The 19,403-nt window shown below is 43.3% G+C and overlaps 1 protein-coding gene and 1 long non-coding RNA gene across 9 annotated transcripts in view; one reads left to right on the top strand and one right to left on the bottom strand.

Annotated features, from left to right (window-relative positions):
- Positions 1 to 19,403, bottom strand: part of MGA (MAX dimerization protein MGA) — a 73,101-nt gene that overhangs the window by 23,115 nt on the left and 30,583 nt on the right. For 6 of the 8 annotated variants that reach the window (XR_012803853.1, XM_075614304.1, XM_075614308.1 and 3 more), the window contains exons 8-18: positions 17,796 to 18,406; positions 16,034 to 16,382; positions 15,196 to 15,419; positions 14,144 to 14,290; positions 13,238 to 13,286; positions 12,362 to 12,864; positions 10,321 to 10,564; positions 6,995 to 7,645; positions 5,608 to 5,919; positions 4,054 to 5,168; positions 3,179 to 3,288 (exon numbers count right to left, since the gene is read on the bottom strand). Coding sequence is in view for 7 of the 8 variants with exons in the window: in XM_075614304.1 (XP_075470419.1) it covers positions 3,179 to 3,288; positions 4,054 to 5,168; positions 5,608 to 5,919; positions 6,995 to 7,645; positions 10,321 to 10,564; positions 12,362 to 12,864; positions 13,238 to 13,286; positions 14,144 to 14,290; positions 15,196 to 15,419; positions 16,034 to 16,382; positions 17,796 to 18,406 (4,315 nt within the window). In the remaining variant the exon portion in view is untranslated. Of the gene's footprint in view, positions 1 to 3,178; positions 3,289 to 4,053; positions 5,169 to 5,607; positions 5,920 to 6,994; positions 7,646 to 10,320; positions 10,565 to 12,361; positions 12,865 to 13,237; positions 13,287 to 14,143; positions 14,291 to 15,195; positions 15,420 to 16,033; positions 16,383 to 17,795; positions 18,407 to 19,403 lie in introns of those variants that run through there. The other 2 variants (XM_075614309.1, XM_075614311.1) reach the window with 2 other exon arrangements.
- On the top strand, positions 7,121 to 11,190 carry LOC142502797 (uncharacterized). Its single transcript, XR_012803854.1, has 3 exons — positions 7,121 to 7,709; positions 10,154 to 10,206; positions 11,111 to 11,190. It is a non-coding gene; the product is annotated as an uncharacterized LOC142502797 (long non-coding RNA).

The raw sequence follows: 19,403 nt of genomic DNA, 5'->3' as shown, positions 1-19,403 counted from the left end.
GGGGGGGCTGGGGGAGTGTCTATGTGTCTGTATGAGAGTGCGTGTCTGCATGAGAGTTATAGTGTGTGTGTGTGTGTGTGTGTGTGTGTGTGTGTGTGTGTGTGTGTGTGTGTGTGTGTGTGTGTGTGAGAGAGAATGTGTGTGTCTGCATGAGAGTGTGTGTGAGTGAGTGTATGTGAGAGAGAATGTGTGTGTGTGTATGAGAATGTGTGTGTGAATATGTGTTAGAGAATGTGTGCACGTGTTTGAGAGAATGTGTGTGTGTGTGTGTGTTTGAGTGAGTGAGAATGTGTGTGTCTAATGTACAAATCTTTTGACAAAGTTATAAAGAAAAATATCGCGAACCCAGTGGACTTTTTTTTCTTTCGTTATCTGCAACTATAAGAATTTGTAAATCTCTGCGCTCTGCTTCATCATCCTTTTTTTAATACTTATTTTGAATGAAACTGTACATTCGCTCCATTGAGCAGAAAGTCGCAGCCAATGCATGACATTTAAGGCAAGAAGTCTCCTCCAGTCCACAATCGAACTTGGATTATGGTGGGCATATAGAGGTTGTACACTGTCCATCCATAGTCCTGTCGTGCGTGGAAGTATACACCAAATCGGACAACACTTGAAGTATGTATGGAGAAGCTCTAGTCACTGCTTATGCAGTGTTTACCTAGCTATGAATTATTTATAGAGGGACCATCCACATTTAATATTTTTTTGTCTTTTTAATATAACCTTACCGAAGTTCAGCAACCAAACGTTAAAATATCTTTCGTGTGAAAAAATATTTGAGAACTGATTATTCTTGGACGGATACAAAGTATCTGAGCACAATCCCCCTTGTAAGATGTATAGGAACTAAACCTAGTTTTTTGTTTATACCGTGAGCAAAGATTTTAGCGCTTAATCATTGCAGTCATAGGGGACAGTAACACATACTTCTTTGGAAGTGGGTAATAGATTTTCCTTGATCTTACCACATCCTCAAATCTTAGACCAAACATGCAAAATGGCAATCTGTTTTCTCGCTGGAGCCCTACATGCTTTGTGTGTGACAAGCTTAAACTGAATTAAATAATAAAAATATACGTTTATTTAACCTCAAGTTTGCTGAAAAATGGTATGAACACATTCATAAAAAAATAAACATGGACTGCACAATATCACTCAGTATAACCTGTTTCTCTGATGGCATTTATCCTGGTGCAGTTCCCAAGCTCTAGTAATTATACCAATGGTAACAACGCAACACAGCTATGGCTGGTAATATTAGGGAAGTGGTGGGTGCGTAGAAGCCGTTAAGGGGACATGCCAATTACTGCACTTCTAAGCCAGTTTGCCATCACCACAACAACTTTTCAAATATGCACAAACCAATGAAAAAATGGTAGTACAGTAAGTTTCGCACTGTGTGTTGATATGGAACACAAGGTTGTGAACCGTTGCCCTAGAGACGGTCCCAACGGTGAATTCAGCATAAACATATGATGGAAGTTCTTCCCACCTTTTAACCCTTTTGAGTGCTGGAGAAGCCATTGCACCAGAGGGAACCAGTCCCTTGGGCACATCACCATACCGTGACGTCACGGATGGAAGTTGAGATCTCTCCCCTAGACAACAAGCAGGAAATCCATAATGTACTGTAGCCCCTATGTCATCTGGCCCCACGGAGTGCCGGACCTCCCAAATGGTTAAATCCCTTACACTCTGTTTCACTTTAACATTAAATGAGCTTTGTCACTTAACATGTCTTGCCTTGCCATGTTACACGCCCACTAGATGCTCAATTGCATGTCTCAAACCATGTCTGCAACCTAACCACGGTATGACCCGATAAAGGGGTGAATAAAGCGGCTTTAGGGACCTGTGGAAGGCATGCAGATACACTCACGGTCGTTCTATCTCTGCTGTACACAGGAAGCGAAACACTGAAAATCAACTTAACCGGGATTTAATCTTTAAGTGTCGAACTTTCCAATATTTTGGAGTTTAGAAATGAGACCTATAGCCAACGGATGCATCCCTAGAGCCAAGACTATAACTTCACTATCATTTTTTAAAGAAATAAATAAAGAAACAAATAAACAGCACCAGAAGTGAGGAAAAAAAGGGTTATTCATAAAAGCACTTACTGTATGCACTGGCTATTTAACATTTCACATTTGGAGAAATGGGCAGAGAAAAAAATATCCAGGCAGCCCAGCTTAACACGATTCATAGAAAATGCATGTTATCATATGAACAGATCTACCATTTACAAACTGTAGCAATTCAACGAGATGAAGTTACGTGTATTTTGTACATTGGTTTCAATATAATCGTTTGACCACTGTCAACATCTCTCAAATTTCCACTGCCTCTTAATTTTACTATATAAACGTACCATGTGCATCTGGCCAAATGCTTTTTGCTGCCTTATGTTTCTATAACGCAAACCAATGCATACACTGCATTTTTTGGGGGGCTGGCCCAATAAACCCCCCCCCCCCAAAACAACAACTTTTTGTAAAGAAGTTTACAATCTAACTGTAGTAAAATAAAAGATTTGGACGCTTTGGTTCCTTTGGAAATGAAATACAATTGCAATTCTAAGGGGCCTTTGAATTGGGGAGTATATGTTAATCAAGTGGGTTTTTTAGCATTAGCCCACCCCCAGAGACGATAAAGGGAGGGAGTGGGGTTTTGACTATGCAAACTGTGTTGAACACACAAATATATCATTCAAAAGGGGAGTAGCAAGAGGAAATCACTCATCCCTTCCCAAGCCGTTTGCAAACCAACTTAAAAAAAATATTTTAACCTATTGATAGGGGTCAAATTTTGGTTTAAAAAAAAAAAAACCATCCCTCAGATGTACACTATTACATATCACTGGCATTAATTACTACACTTGGTCCTAGGAGGGAATGCCCCTTTTACTCCAACTTACTACCCACTGTTTAACCCACTTAATTTAACATGCAGAATAGAGGTTACGTTTGTACACTGCTTTCAACATGCTGAACATGGATGGAAATAATGTCCTGCTTAAAACACATTCCCTCAAGCAGAAGTCATCTGATTCATGAAGAATGGCCTCTGCTGCTCTCACAGGACACGGTTACCCGACTGCCTCAATCTGCTAGTTGGGTAACTAGTTCCTTCCACTGCTAATGGCTGGATACTACAAGAAACAGGTTCTTACGTCTGCTTGGAGGACAGGCCGCTGGAAGCAGTTGCCTTAAGACGGGCTATGTTAATCTTTTCAGAGAGCTCCTCCACAGTTTCAATGTCCACAGCCTCTTCTCCTTCACTCTGGATGTCAAAACAAGAGAAGACAAGATGTATACAAGGATTACATCATAATTACCAAGAGCTCAATAAAAACGTGTTGTTCTCCAGACAATTGACTATTTTCTAGTGGACAACAGCTCAAGATATATAAGAAACAAAGATGCACATCTTTATCCACCACCCATAGCATTCAAATGATGAAAGGTGTGCGTCAGTATGCATGCATATGCATTTTGATGCCGAGGATGGTTGCAAAAGACATTTCATTACGTTTTTTCCCCTTTACCTGTAATGCTTATCTTGGTATTGCACCACTGAGTAAAATTCTTGTGAAAGAAGAAGTCGTGAAACTTATAAGACACATTCATTGAAAGTAACAAGGGCACCAACATAAAGATACATTTGTTAGAAGGACAAAAAGGAGATAAAGGCAGACTTCTTAACTAAGCCTACATCAAATGAAAATACCTATAAGTGCTGCAACACTAGATATTCTAGACAAATCAGTCCATAAAAAAAATAAGATAGATGAAAGGCAAGGATAGAATTCAGTAGGAAAAGTAAAAACCCGTCAGAGCACAATCAATAGGACCAACTTTAATGTTCCAAGTACGATTCTCACAGCACAGCTAGTGATGAACAGATGTGTTCTTAATATGCATCTAAAAAGACTAAGCAGTGTGGCAAGCTAGTGTGCAACACATTGCATAAATAAGTTATACCATTATCTGAAACCATTGTGCTAATAAATATAGAACTTTCATTAAAAAAATAACAGGCACTTACATTCTCCGCATCTACACTGTATTCACTAGGGGAATCACTCGGGGTGTCATCTATTTCCCGCTCATCTTCATTGTCAAAAGAGAGGTCTATAAAGTCAGGACTGGACACTTTACGTTCACCCGTAGCTATGTTTTTGCTTGTTAAAGATGTAGACAATAGATCTTCAGATTCACTTATACAACTTGTAGGGCTTTGCTCGAATATAGATGCTTTAGTTGCTTTCTGTCCACTTTCACTCAATATATTCTGCTCCTCTGTTGCTGCACGTGCTGCAAGTTCTGTTAGTTTTGTGTCACACGCCGACTTGATTTCCACAAGATTCTGTGCCTTTGTGTTCACAGGTCCCTGCAACTGTGTCCCATCCATGGCCTCTGAGTTCACTATGTTATCTGCTGGAACCACTGTTTTTTGAGACTGCTCAGTACGGGCTTCCTTATTATCTAAAGGACTTTCTTCATCACACATCTCGTCTAGGCATGCAGTGGTGTCCTTCTGCTCTACAGTGGTAGGAGATTTGACCGACTTGTCAGGTGAAAGGTCTTGCAACGCAGACAGGTTCTCCGTTTTCAGAGGTTCTAAAATCTGCTGGCCCATAGATACTGTAGTGTCACCTTTGTCCACCTTCCCTTCACCTGTAGCAAACTCCAGAGAATGTCCTAAATGGTTATCTGATGACATTTGCTCTTTTAAATCACTTGGTATTGTACATGTCAAATCCGTATTCGGCTTACTGATATTCGTCTGCTGATTGGGAGTCGTTGGTGGGAGATTCAACAAGGCAAAACTTCCAGCATGGAGGGGCATGACACTAGGTGAGCTTAAAGGCTGTCCACCAGAACTGTAAGTGATGATTTTGGCATCCGACGGAGACCCATGACTATTAGTTGTAGCTGGGGAGATCCTCAGTGTCAGCGTACCAGTTTGTGACAGAAAGGGAGGTACTGAAGAAACAACTGTGACACCTGGTGTGATTGGGTTGGTTTTGGAAAGAGAACCAATAACTGAACCAGTTGAAATGGAGACAGGAGAGGCTGATGAGGACACGCTGGGAGCAGGTACAGAGGAAGAGACTTCAGGCTTGGGAGGCAACGGGAGACGTATCCCCATGACAGCACCTAAAAGAGAAAGTACATGAAAAGGCAGAGAAGGAATTCAAGTGTTTTGCATTTTCTGCATCAGAATATTATATGGAATTGTGCAGGAGCTCAAAATTCTACATTTGTTACTTAAAGGCCAGCTATGACCTAAAGATAATGAACACCTGTAGGTCTGATTCTTACAGCCTAACTGCACTGGATCCCATTCCCCCGCAGCCTTCTACACAAGAGATGGCAATCAAGTTCAATAATTTTCTAGCAGATGTAGAAAGTTGACATTTTGCATTACAACAACTTTAACATATTTAAATGTCACAGTTGAGAACTTTCTCCATGAAACCTTTTACCTTCCTGCTCCAGATTAATATGTTGGAATCAATATATATTACATAAGAGAGCACATGCTCTTTTTGTACATTTGCAAATACATTACAGTTTGACAGTAGGTTCTTGGTACCTGGATTATGGAAAACTACTTGTTGGGCTGTGGGTTGGATATTAGAGCCACTAATCTGTTGTAAAGGGACCAACTGGATTATCTGCCCATTGGGGTGTCTGAACAAGTTCACCCCTCCAGGGCGCTGGATGGGCTGCAAAATCATTTTCTGTCCTTGGGGTCGCTGCCCATTCTGCACGGGCTGAACGCTTGGAGAGTTCGGTTGAACTGGTATAAGGAGCAGTCTGTGTCCCACTTGCTTTTCTACCCCGGTGGATATCACTGTAGGGCTACAAACTTGAATGGTGGACTGAGGTACAGAATTTTCTGGTACTGGGGGGGAGAAAAAGGAAAAAACACATACATATACATATATACATAGGCACATATACAGAAAAGTGCACACTCCTTTGTTCTTTTTCATCACATTCTTCATTGTAAAAATCTTACATTTTTCTTAATGAAAGAAAAACCCCAAAACATTTGCAAGCAATTAGATGCTATTGTGAATTGTCAATATGTTTTGTTGTAAAAAAAATACAACTCACTGAATTCATGGTGCAATAACAACTAATAATTTACACGAAAAAAATATAAATATATTTGTTCCCCTTCCAGAGTCTATGACCATCATTGTTGAAGCTGAATAAGAAAATAACAATATTTAAATCCATGTGGATGTTAAAAAAAAACTTAAACAAACACTTAAATAATTAATTACAGGATTGAAGCAGGGGGTCTTTGGAGCTGAACGGTGTTGATGTCAGCTCTGGGGACCCCTGCTTCTAGAGATACTTACCTGCGTCACGGTGCTGGTATCTCTGCAGTCAGAGAAACTGTGTGCCAACAATGGTGGCTTTAAATGTCCCGCGTGTCAATAGGAAGCGGTGACATCATCCGTTACGGCTTCCTATTGGCCAGTGTGACCAGGACATCTAAACTTCACAGGGATAACGGCATCACCTATGGGAGGCAAGTATCTCTGGAAGCAGGGGGACCCCCGGAGCTTAAATTAACACATTTCAACTCCGGTGACCCCCTGCTTCAAACCAGTAACTAAAGAATTAAACCGCAATGCAGCCTGTTCTGAAGCTTTAAAGTCTGAAAAAGGATAGATTTTTCCATGAGACATTATGTGGGAAAACATTTCAATAAATGCCAAATCTCATGAAAATCTATTCAGCTTTACCTGTAGACTTTAAAATGTTGTGCCAACTAATGTTTCTCCTTTCTAAAAGCAATTTCACCAATATAGCCCTGACCAAAAAACAAGCCCATGGCTCTTGCCAAATGAGTATTTTAAGCATGACACCTCTCGCATGTAATATAAGGATCTGAACACATTTTTATGTCAACACAAATCTACAGCAGTACCTATAACTTGACACTGCAAGTATACATGTCGCACCTGGTTTCAAAGTCAGCTGCATAGTATTAACTGCAGCTTGAGAAGGAGCTGATCCAGGTGTTGATACGTTGGCAGGAGTCACTAAACTGGTTGCCACAGTAGAATCGACATTTGTAGCAGGAAACACCCGAACAGGGAGAGCTGGTGTGGTTACTCTGGATGCAGACAAAGGTTTGACTAATGGTGTGGTCAGTACGGAGGGAGGAGACACAATAGACTCTTTTGTAGAGGTAACTGAAGTCACGGTCAGAGTGGGGGTTGAGTCAGTTGAAGGGACTGCTACTAATCCTGAGGGGATGGAGAGAGAAGAGTCTTTCGTTACTAGCTTGTTAACACTGATAAAGGGAGGCACTGAAGTGACTGCATTATCTGGTGATGGCGAGGTGGTGTCTAAGCCCACTGTAGTTGAAGGAAGTGACGGAGTGGTTAAAGCAGCCATGGAAGAGCTGGTGGAAGGAGTCGTGCAGAAAACCGGGGCATGTTTTCCCGAGGCTACTGAAGTGACGACCATTACAGGAGTGGTCTGGGTGCTCAAGTTCTGCAACCCACACGTGGGTTGAGGCAAGCTGACTCCAGGATTTTTCTGTTGCAGAATTCCGACTTTACTCATGACAAACTGAGTGAACACGCTGCTGGGAGAAGGCTGTGGAGCTGCAAAGTAAACATCCGCAGGTCAACATCCCAAAACTACCATGACGCCTACAACACTGTAAAGGTAGCAGTTCATGTTTGGGACAATCACTTCATGCAGCATATAGAAATGTGTTTAACTATACCAGTGGTTCTTAAACCTTTCCTCAGGATGAATCTGTCACAATAGGTTTTAGGAATAACCAATGCATCTGCACAACTGATCAATATCCAGTAGGATCAGAACCCAAAACTCCTGTTCTACACACTTCTTATCCTTTAAAGCGGTGTCTACTTAGAGAGTGATAACTTTATTGTTACCAAAGGGATTAATGTGAGCAAGAATTCTACGGTCTGTTATTATTGGGGGGCGGGGGGAGGGAGAAGGTCTCTGGGCAGAGTGGGGAGAAACTGCATACATACAAACATTTTTGACCTAGAATAGTCCACGCTATACCTGCTTTATATTGCTTGTGTGTGTAATATATATTGTACTAGCTGATATACCCGGCGTTGCCCGGGATTGCAGGGGCGGGGTGCGTGAAGGGCGGGGAGTGAACGGCAGGGTCGGTGCGGGGGGTGAAGGGCGGGGAGGGGGTGGGGGGCAAAGGGCGGGGAGGGGGTGGGGGGCGAAGGGTGGGGAGAGGATGGGGGGCGAAGGGTGGGGGGGCGAAGGGCGGGGAGGTGGTGGGCGGCGAAGGGCAGGGGGGCAAAGGGCAGGGGTGCGAAGGGCGGGGGGCAAAGGGCAGGAGTAGGGGGCGGGGGGCAGGGCAGGAGTAGGGGGGTGGGGTGTGAAGGGCAGGGGTAGGGGGGTGAAGGGCAGGGGTAGGGGGGGTGAAGGGCAGGGGTAGGGGGGGTGAAGGGCAGGGGGTGGGGGGGTGAAGGGCAGGGGGTGGGGGGGATGAAGGGCAGGGGGTGGTGAAGGGCAGGGAGTGGGGGGGTGAAGGGCAAGGGGTGGGGGGGGGGTGAAGGGCAGGGGGTGTGAAGGGCAGGGGTAGGGAAGGGGTAGGTGTGAAGGGCAGGGGTAGGGGCGAAGGGCAGGCGTGTGGGGGGGTGGAGGGCAGGGATAGGGGTGAAGGGCAGGCGTGTGGGGGGTGAAGGGTAGGGGGGTTAAGGGCAGGGGTATGGGTGAAGTGCAGGGGTGGGGTGGAGGGTAGGCGAGTGGGGGGTGGAGGGCAGGGGAGGGGTGAAGGGCAGGGGTAGGGGGGGTGAAGGACAGGGGGGGGGTGAAGGGCAGGGATAGGGGGGGTGAAGGGCAGGGGTAGGGGGGGTGAAGGGCAGGCGTGTGGGGGGTGGAGGGCAGGGGTGAAGGGCAGGCGTGTGGGGGGGTGGAGGGCAGGGGGGACAGTGTGTGTGTGTGTGTGACCTTTGCCCCGTCACTCCGCCTCAGGCCAATGAGAGGTGTGCGGGGGCGGGCGGGCGGGCCAAGGGAGCCATCTCATTGGCCTGAGGCGGAGTGACGGGCCAAAGGTCCAATGTGATTGCCCCTAGGGACAGGACAGACCAACAGGAATACAACGGTTTGAGAAATATATAGATAGATTGGTCTCCAGAGCTGAACTGTGTTGATTTCCACTCCAGGGATCCACAGCTGCCCTGACTGGGCACAGAAAATTTATATTTATTTAAAGTTCCTGCAAGCCAATAGGAAGCTGTGACGTCATCCCTTGCAGCTTCCGATTGGCCCACATGACACGGAACCTTTAAATAGACACGAGACACCGCCATCACCTTTCGATGTATGTGTCTGGGGGGAGCAGCGGGTCCCCAGGAGCTGAAATTAACACTGTTCAGCCCTGGAGACCCCCTGCTTGCCACCTTTCTTTAAAGGCAAAAGATCCTTTAAGATTTTTAACTGTATGGTAACTGGAGGATCTTCACCTTTAAGTATATCAGGAACAGGGTGGTCCCGAGAGCTGAAATAAGTATGATTCAGCTCCCACGTCACCTCCCCCACCCCCAGTGGACCAACACCCCCAACCCCTTTCCTGGATCCCAAAAAAGGGTTGCAACAACTATTGCCGAGGGGTACACAGTCAGGGAATAAATTTAGAACAATTGCACCAGAAAAGAAGGAAAAGTTTCATAATAGATGGGTTTTTGTAGCATTACTGTACCTGAGGTTACGTTTTGATGACCCTAGGGGTTAAGTAGGGGAACATTTACCAATTATATCAGAATGTAGAAGTGCTTAAGCGGTGTGTTTTTCTCTATATGCACTTTATATATTTGTATCAATTGTGTATATTAAAAGGTAAATTGAGTGCCAGTCTATTGTGAATCACTTTTCTTCTCTGGTGCAATTGACCCCCCCCCTCCCCCTCCATGCTATTAAAAAAAAAAGGGGGGGTAAACAAACTAAAACCCGAGTAGGGGGACAGGAGGACTGTTGCTTTAATAGTGGACAGACGTTTTTGAACAGACTAATTTAGAGTTCTATTTTTCAGTACATTTACAATGTGCTGGTTGAAAATATGTTCAATATTGATTAATATTGCACTTTTCAGAATGGGTTACATTTCTTTACAGAGGCAGTACCCAGAAGTACTGGAAGCATAAGGAGATACCATCACCATGCACAGGTTTGTGAGATAAAAAATGATTCTCTTCAGGTCTCTCTCTCATTGTTGGTAATGTTGTGTAAACTTTCTACAACATTTAACATTTACATTAGGTTTTCAGTATCCGAAACATACCTATCTTTTTCTGTGCTGGAATGGCAACTTTCATAGTAGCCACAGCAGTGTCCATAGAGCTGCTGTTGGAGGTAGGTGTTGTGCTTTTTGAGGCCACCTTGGAGATCATTGTGCTAAGTGTAGAAATGTCGAGCAAAGAGGGTCGCAACCTGCCGGTGATGTAAGCTGCTAAACGATTGGCTGGATGAAGTGCTCCCATCTGTCCTAAGAGGAGCCTGGCATGAGGGTAACTTTTTCCATTGACCTGCAATAATGGAATGATTTATACATTGGCTGTCTACATTATAGGACAAACCCATACTTTGATTCCTGTTCAAATATTCACAGATAAAAAAAATCCTGTCACGGAAAAGCCAGCTCTTTGCAAACCCCTATGAAGTGCTGGCTTTTCTGTGACAGGATTTTTTTTCTCTACATTGATTACCACTACGGGGTGTAGCCGTGCACCCAAGGCAGTATCTAAACCGTCATGTGAGTGCTCCTACCTCTTCTGATTCCAAATGTTATGCTTATGTAGCACAACATCTACAAAGTTATTACATTGTGGTTGCAATAAAGGAGAGAAACAGCAGAGAAATAAAAAAATAAACTATATACATCTGAGTGGGCATGTAGGCTGTCAAAACTGCTCACTGTCCATCTGGATAGAGGGAATAAGGGAGTGGAGGGCACTTAATACTGGTGTCTGGGGGAGAAATCAGGGAGAAGAGGGTGCTGAAACCACAGCAGTGAAGAAACTAGGTTTAACATGCATTGTGCTCCATCCTGTTACATATGTCCTCCGAAGCAGGTGCCTAGCAGAAAAGATGCAAGAGCAACTATCCCATAAGAAAGCAATGGTACCAAACCCCTCCAGCACACCACCTCAAGGTAAGTTACATTTCTTGTGCGCATTATTCAAAGGGTTCAACATTGCTGCTCTCGGAAACATTAAACCAACTAAAACATTCAACTACAAATCATTTGCTACTCAAATACTATGTAGGCACAAATTTACTAAGCAGGAATAAGCCCTTAATAAACTTGAAGGCACAATCACAAATGTTACTGAAGCTGTACTAATGCTTAAGACCATTTAGCATATACAGGCCTTGTGTTAAGCAAGATTAGCATTGTGTTTAAAGAACTGTCCACTTAAATAAGGTGTGCAAGGTCTCCAACTCACTATTCCGCACACTCCAAAAGCTTAGATTGTAAACTCTCTGGGCAGGTACTCATTGTGTTTACATTATTCTACAACATAGAGTACTGTACAACAATCAAGTGTTATTATTTCCCATAACATTCTGTGATAAAACAGATGTAAAGAAGACAAAAATAAGAAATGGTTACCCAGCACTCAAAGTGCCAAAGCAGAATTGTCATGAGAAATACTATTTTACTTGTAGAGTAGATTAAATATTATGAATAAGACAGCCAGTGCAATAACCAGCATGCAAATGGCGTCTTCCTCCTCTACAGACTGTGATTGCCTTTGAAGATGCTTGATACTGCCTATTTGAACAGTGATTTTGGAGCCTTTTAGACGCTTTCACCTTACAGTATTTTGTGGGAGCACACTATAACTATTGGGGAGGATATAGGGAAGCACCACTGGAACTTGACCTGTGGGAATAGTCCTGAAGAATGGGTTTACCACAGAAACCGCCCCACCCCCCCGACCCATTTTTTCTCCTCTCACTTTGTTTTGCACTCCTCGTCCCCTTTTTTGTAGTTTCCTTATCCATTAGTCCCTATGTGTTCAGTCTCCCCCTCATAGCCATTCTGTGTTTCCTCCTGTTTCTACAGCACTCTGTCTGTGGATAAGTATCATCTATTTATCTTTGTTCTTATGTGCACTGTGGTTTTGCTCTCATCATTCATATTGCTTCATATATACCGGTATCTATATTTCGTTACTATTGAGGGAGAGAGGGTCTTTTCCCCCCCCTTTGCACCACCTTCTCAGGACATTACTTCCTAGGCTCATTGAGTCTGATTACACCTTATACTTTGTAGATGTAAAGAAGAAAATCAAGGAATAATTTGAAGCAGTTCCTACCTGAATGAGCTCCAAGTCATTAATATTGGGATTCTTTATTCGAGCGATCAACTTGCCGGCAGGAGTGACCTTAGTATAGAAAGGCAAACCTTTTCCTCCATGTGACTTCTCTAGCACCTCTCTCAGAGGACTGGTCTGTGAGAGCTTCACGTTTTCAGTCTTCAATGGTACTGAGGAGTCCAAGTTCCTCGTTTCCAGGTTCTCCGAGTCCAGTTCTATGTCCTGGCTTGAAGCCATTGAGATCTTCACTCGGGACGAGTTAACGGAGTCCACTCGCTCTTTGGCACTCGTTCTCTCCGACCTCAGCTCAATATTGAAGCTGCCCACCTTAAAGGTCTGCGGCTGTTTACAGTTCATGTGCTGTGATACGATGTTGAGGATCTTTTTGCGATCCTGCTCCCAGCTGCAGTCAGAGATGATCTCGATGAGCTTGGTGCGACCACCATTATCGCCAGTGGATTTGGAGGAGGAGGTAGGTTCAGAGAGTCGCGAATTAGACACATCTGTGCAGACATAGAAGATGAGACATTTCAGAAGGACATACTGGAAACCAAAAACATCTTAATCAAAATAAAGGAGTGAAGCAGTATAGTAAAGGAGATTTATCCACTAACACATTCAAGTAAATTCTGTTAAAGATTGTCAACATGATTTTGACAAAGTACATATATATATATATATTATTTACTCAGTACAAAAACGTAGTTAAAAGAACGTTATGGATGCAAAATCAATTGATCAAAAGCAGGGAAATTCACCGTTTTGTGCCCACTTCTCTCCTCTGCTCGCCATGACATTATTGATAACACCCCAAATTTACTCTCGGGCAAACATTTCATTTTTTTTAAATAATTAAATATAAAATTGTGACATTACCTTCTGATTCGTTGTCTTCCTTCTCTTTATGTGTTTTACGATCATGCTCCTATGAGATGTAATTCAGATTTTAAAAAATGTACGATTTCATAATTCCCTATTATTCGGTTGTAAATAATCAGTTGGAAGAGACCATCACAAAATAAAAAGCATGAAGCAATGTATTGTAGGTCTCTCAGGCTGAGAAGGGAATACAAGCAGCAATACTACATTTCCCAGAACCCCCCCCGTGCTTTTTTCCCCTTATTTTTATATTAAAAAATGAAAAATGTGACAATGTATAATTCTACATTCTTACCAAAGCTGGCAATCGTTTGGTTTTGATCTAAGGAAGTATACTTACCAAAGGTGGTTTTTCAGGGAAAAGTCTACATTATTTTTACCTTCAATGTTTATGCCTCCATCCTTCTATTGTGTGGCTATTGCAGTGGTGGCAACTCCATTCATCAAGGGCCCCCAACAGGTCAGCTTTTAAGGATATCCCTGCTTCAGCACAGGTGGCTCAGTCAACGACAGCCACCTGTGCTGAAGCAGGGATATCCTGAAAACCTGACCTGTTGGTGGCCCTTGAGGACTTGAGTTTCCCACCCCATGGCTATTGCATACTTCCATGAAGAACTAGTAGTTAATTCATTAAAGAACATGACAATCTCCAATAAAACCAATACCTCCCCTGGGATCAATACAGCATCTAGAGCATTCACCGACAATAAATTATCCTATGAGAGGAAAGAGACACTAGCTCTATTAAGTTAGTCTACTATTTCTAATGATCTTACATTCATGAGTGTTATCGTTGAGTAAAATTCAAAATCTTCTGTACCCCGCTCAAAACTTTAATAATTAAAAAAAGAAATAAATAAATAAAAATGGGGAATCAGGAGGGGGGAAGAGATAAGACCTCACCTTTGCAGTGCAGTCAGTGGAAGTACAAGTGCAGACTTCTTTATCTGGCTCTGCCTTTGGAGGTTTACGCTCGTAAAGTCTTACTCGAGCGCACGTCATCATACCATCAAAATATATATTCACTGGATCCACGTTCTCATTGCTGTCCTAAGGGTTAATACATTAAAGCTCAGATATTACAGCAAAAACAGGAGAGAGCAATGCAATGGGAAATCTCCAGGGTTAGCCAAGAAAACAGATACCGCACTGTATGAGAGTATTGCCCGCGTATCTACTATAAGAAACTGGTTTAACCACGCTATAGCCAGTTGTATAGAAAATGTAAAAAAAAAAAAAAATTAAAAAAAAACAGTTCTCGGATTCTGTATTTGACTACTATACTGCAGGCACATTCAGTGTTGAAAGGATTACTTACCACTAATTGGCAAACATTAATACTACATTATTACTTATTGGTCTTCGGTGGACATAAAGTTGCTGGTACAGATGCCAAGTTGCAATAAAAAGAAAGAATCCTTAGCCATCTAACGTCACAACAGTAGCCATTTAACCCTTCCCATGGTGTAGCCACCACTTCATGGGCCGGGCACCCTAGGGGCCTCGTGACGTAGTGGCTACATCATGAGAGCGGGGAAAGGACTCCACATCTCTTTTATTTGCATCATCAGTGACGCTGCGATCCCATGTGACAATGTGCCGGGAGGGGGGGAGGGGGTGGGATCCGGGACCCTCCAGCACTCTAAGGGTGAGAGCAGCAATGCCTCCCAGAAGCCAAGGAGATGCGACTTTGTAAATGGTTGCCATAGAAAAATGCATTAAAAATGTTATTTAAAAAAAAAAATCCTACAAGTATTTTCTCATAGTACAGAACTGATTTATTTAAAAAAAAAAAAAACACACATGCAGGTTATTGCTTAGACTGCAGCTTTAAGGTCTTAAAAAAAAATACATATATCGGATTTAATCGCTCTCAATATAAAAATGCAATAGAGATGATCAAAAACTTTAAGCCATTGGCAAAGTTGTTTGTGTTGGTGAAGTAATGTCCTTACCGCAGGTTTGGGCTTGGGGGTATACACACGAGCAGGTTTACTTGCTCCAGAGGATTTGGTTTTGACCGGCTGCTGCAATGCTGCTGGTTGTGGCGAGTGGACCTCGTTATGTTCCAAACAAGCCGGCGTTGGGACATAAATGGGCTCTAGATCTCGGTTTTCGCCCCATTTATCCCAAATGGGAAAGCTTTGCACTGGAGGCTCAGGTTCGGAATCACAGACAGCTGTTGGAAAAATAACAATGAGAAGTGTCAGGTCAGCAAGTCAGAATCTTTCCATACCAGGGGTGGCCAACTCCAGTCCTGAAGGTCATCAACAGGCCAGGTTTTCAGGATATCCCTGCTTCAGCACAGGTGGCTCAGTTGAAGACATAAAATGTTGCCACATTTTAAAGGAGCAGTTTGTTCCTCCTACTGTTTTTTTTTATATATACAGGGTGGAGAGCGGGTCCGGGGTGTGGGTGTCCCACCCCCCCTCAAAGTCAAATGACACTATTTTCAGCTCCGAGGTCCTGAGATACTTACCAGTGCATTTACCGGGTTTAGAGATCCCTCAGGGGAAGCAAAATGGCTGATATATATCGTGCCAATAGGAAGATGCAACATCGGTTGTGGCTTCCTATTGGATGACCATTTAAAATCGCCTTTAAAACGAGTACGTAATATTTGTAGTCACCAGTAATTAGCTAGAGAACAAGGGGGTTCCCGGTGCTGAAAATAGTGCGGTTCATTTCTGGAGGACCCCACTGGTTCCAATCCTGTTTTACATAGGGGCTCAATGATAAATTACTTCAAGTTATGCGCTGATCTAGTATGACATAATGAATATACCAACTCACTGTATTCCATTATGGGTTTTTTTGTTTTCATTTCTTCACTATCCCCCTCATCTTCTACCCCTTCCTGGTCCTCCTCCTGCGATTGGGAGAGCGGTTCCTCTCCCGCCAAGCTTCCCTGCACACTCTTCTTTGACGTTGTTTTCTTGAGCTCGACTCCTCTCTTCACCAGAAACACTTTGCGCTTCAGGCAAGAGCATCCAAACATGCAGCCCAGGCGTCGGCAGTGAGTGGATTTGCGCTTTGCATGGGCGAGACTGGCACATACGCAACCCAGACGACAGAACTCGTTGTTGCAAGGCGGTGCATGCTTACGAATTATTTTATGGATAGGTTTACTTTTGAGAGAAGCCTGGAAGTAGAAAAAAGAAAGAAAAAAAAACCCCAGGACATTGAGATGCGACTGAATTTCCTCCTACTGCCTCTGCATTTTCCCCCATCAGAGCACATACGCTGCATGCGCTACCAACATTAGCAGTATTCCACATTACTGTTCCTGCGAGTACTGGACAGACCTAAGTGATAGTAATTCTATAACCAATTGAATTAGCAAGAACCAGATGTAAATATACCAAGCAGTATGAGAAAGGATTTAAAATGTACCTAACTGCATCTTTATGAGATTATTATAGATAAATCATGTTTATTTTTTGTTAGTTAGCCACTTTTGAGATTCCCAGCTTTGTTTATGCAGCTGAGCTCTGGATGAAATAATGGCAGCTCCAAACTGTACTATAAATAAGAGTCACAATTTGTGTTGACACCATCAGTGGCTAATTTTGGGAGTATAATAATATTAAAGAGGAGCAGTTCACCCAATGATTTTTTTGTTATTAGATACAGGACACGGGGTTCCCCTGAGCCAAACGCCACTATATTCAGCTCTGCCCTCCTACCCCCATGGTGTTTAAATTATTTACCAGTGAAGTTACCGGATTTAAATCTCCCTCAGGTGAAATAAAATGGTTTACAAAATCTCAGGTCAATAGGAAGCTGCAACATCATCAGTTGTAGCTTCCTACGAGATGGCCCTTTAAAAACCAGGAATGAAAACAGGTAACTTCACCAGTAAGTATCTATGTAACAGGTGGCAGTCCCCAGGACGGCTCAGCTCTATGGGGGCCCCCCTGTTCCTGTAAAAAAACAAATTGAGGTTAGTTAAAGGTGGATTGCTCCTTTATACAAAACATCAACAAGGAAATAAAAAAATAAAAAGTTTGATTGTACAATTTATCTGTATATACACATTAGCTCACAAATAGTCTACATCAGCGGTGCGTAAACTGGGGGGCGCGAGACTGCCGGCGGGCGGGGGGGAGCGCGGGGTTTACAGAGTGCCGGGGGAGCTGCAGGGCCTCTGTAAACCTTTACTTACCTAGGCTCCGGCGGCTTTCTTGCTGCGTCGCCATGGCAACGCGGCGTCATGTGACGTCACGTTGCTATGGCAACGTGACGGCATGACGCCGGAGCGCAGGTAAGTGGGGGTTAGGGGGGGGCGCGGGAGTGAGGGGACCGCCGGCAGGGGGGCGCAGGGAAAAAAGTTTGCGCCCCCCTGGTCTACATCTCAAGAGAGATGGGTAAAGATCTTAAAGGCATTCCAAAGCATTTGCATACGATGGAGACCTCTCCATCACAAAAGGAATTGAAGTCCAATTTGGTAATTTCGTGTTAACCAGAACTCTGCCGTATACAAGGAAGGGAAATCAAAGCTATAAAGAAGTTAGGGACACACTGCTTTCACACGCTGCCAGGTGAAAGCGCTTACCTGGGCTGTGAGTAGAGTAGTCAACGAAATATCCGCCCGCTCCATTGTAACATAAGTGCGTGGTTTCCCTTCCCAGACAGCGCACTCCTCCAGATCCAGGAGCTTCACTTGGGCTTTGGAGAGTCCAAAGGGCCGCAAAATGGTCGGCTGCTGATTCTGCAGCTGGGCTTGGGGCGAACCTGGCAGCACGCAGTTGACCTCCATCACATCTGCCTGGGCGGCAACTGATAGAGACTTGGCAGGCTTCATCACTCGAGGTTTCTCCTTCACGGTGACAGGAGATGGCAGAATGGGCTTGAAGACGGATTTTAATTTGGGAGCAGAGGCCTCGCGTGTCCTCTTCGCCTGATTGGTTGAAGAGGGCAAGGAGAGCGGCTTGAAAGCATATGAGGAAGACTTGGGCAGGGCAAATTGTTTCTTTAGCACGCTGTCCAGAGTCCTCACGTAGCTGGTACTTTTGGTGGGGAACTGGTAGACAATTGATGATACTGGCTCACTGGAAGAAGGTCCCGTGCAGTTCTCCATCAGCTTGGCTTCATTCTCCAGGTACTCATCCAGTTTGTCGCTGCAGAAGGCTGATCGGTTCTTTAGGGAACTCTCTGAGCTGCTGCCTAAAGCCCGGGAAGAGTAGTCAGACTCTTATTTATACACATAGACACACAAACCAGCTGTTATTTTTGTTCGCTTCACATCTTTAGCCATCAGCTAATTTAAAACTTATCTTGGGAACATTTGCTAGAATAAGATAATTGAAACCGCATTCACCTTAAACACTAAACTCTGACAGATGCTCTGGAGGATAATATAATGATAGTAACATTTTTGATCATGAGAGTGATCAGAAAGTTTCCCCCTATATTGTAAGCACTCTATGTCATATACATTCACAGTAGATGGATTTAGTAGTCCAACAGTAAATTACTGCAAATTAGGTCTATTTGACCCAGTCACCGGAGAAACAAAAATTTTTAAAAAAAAAATGTTTTATTACTTCTTCATTGAAATTAAAAACACATATACATTATTAAAAATCCCCATACTGGTGTGGCGTAAAGAGTCTATTGTCCAAATTGGTATGCCTAATTAGCAATTACCCAAAAGAACTCTTAATAAACATCCAAAGTCTAAGTAAATAATCAGATATTGCAACGGATCTCTAGGTGTATAGGGCTAAAATATACCAGATCAGGTATTGTCTGCATCGCAATCAACATATCTAGATGATCACATACCTGAGAGTAGTCATTCAATATTGTCTAATATAAATAAAAGATAAGCCAGGGTGTATCTCTTTAAGGGTAATCTAAATGGTATGTGTTGCGTCAAAATATAATATCAAGCCCGATATGGTATTGACCTATGTCTTGTGTATAGATATCGTAGCGTAACGTGTATCATATGTCTTAGTGTCACATATTAACCCTCAACGGGTTTCACGGCGGCAGATTAAGTTTGCTGTGTCACTGAAAACGTTACAATCGAAATGTTAATATCATATCATGCCACATTTGCCCTGAATCAGTGATTCCTAGAGATACTTTCCGGGGTAGACATATAGCACACAATGTAACGATATATTCAATGTGATTCAAAGTGAATAGTTACTGA

This window comes from Ascaphus truei, chromosome 9, assembly GCF_040206685.1.
Source record: "Ascaphus truei isolate aAscTru1 chromosome 9, aAscTru1.hap1, whole genome shotgun sequence".
In the NCBI taxonomy this organism is placed as follows: Eukaryota; Metazoa; Chordata; class Amphibia; order Anura; family Ascaphidae; genus Ascaphus; species Ascaphus truei.
This window is presented reverse-complemented; position numbering and strand designations above follow the sequence as displayed.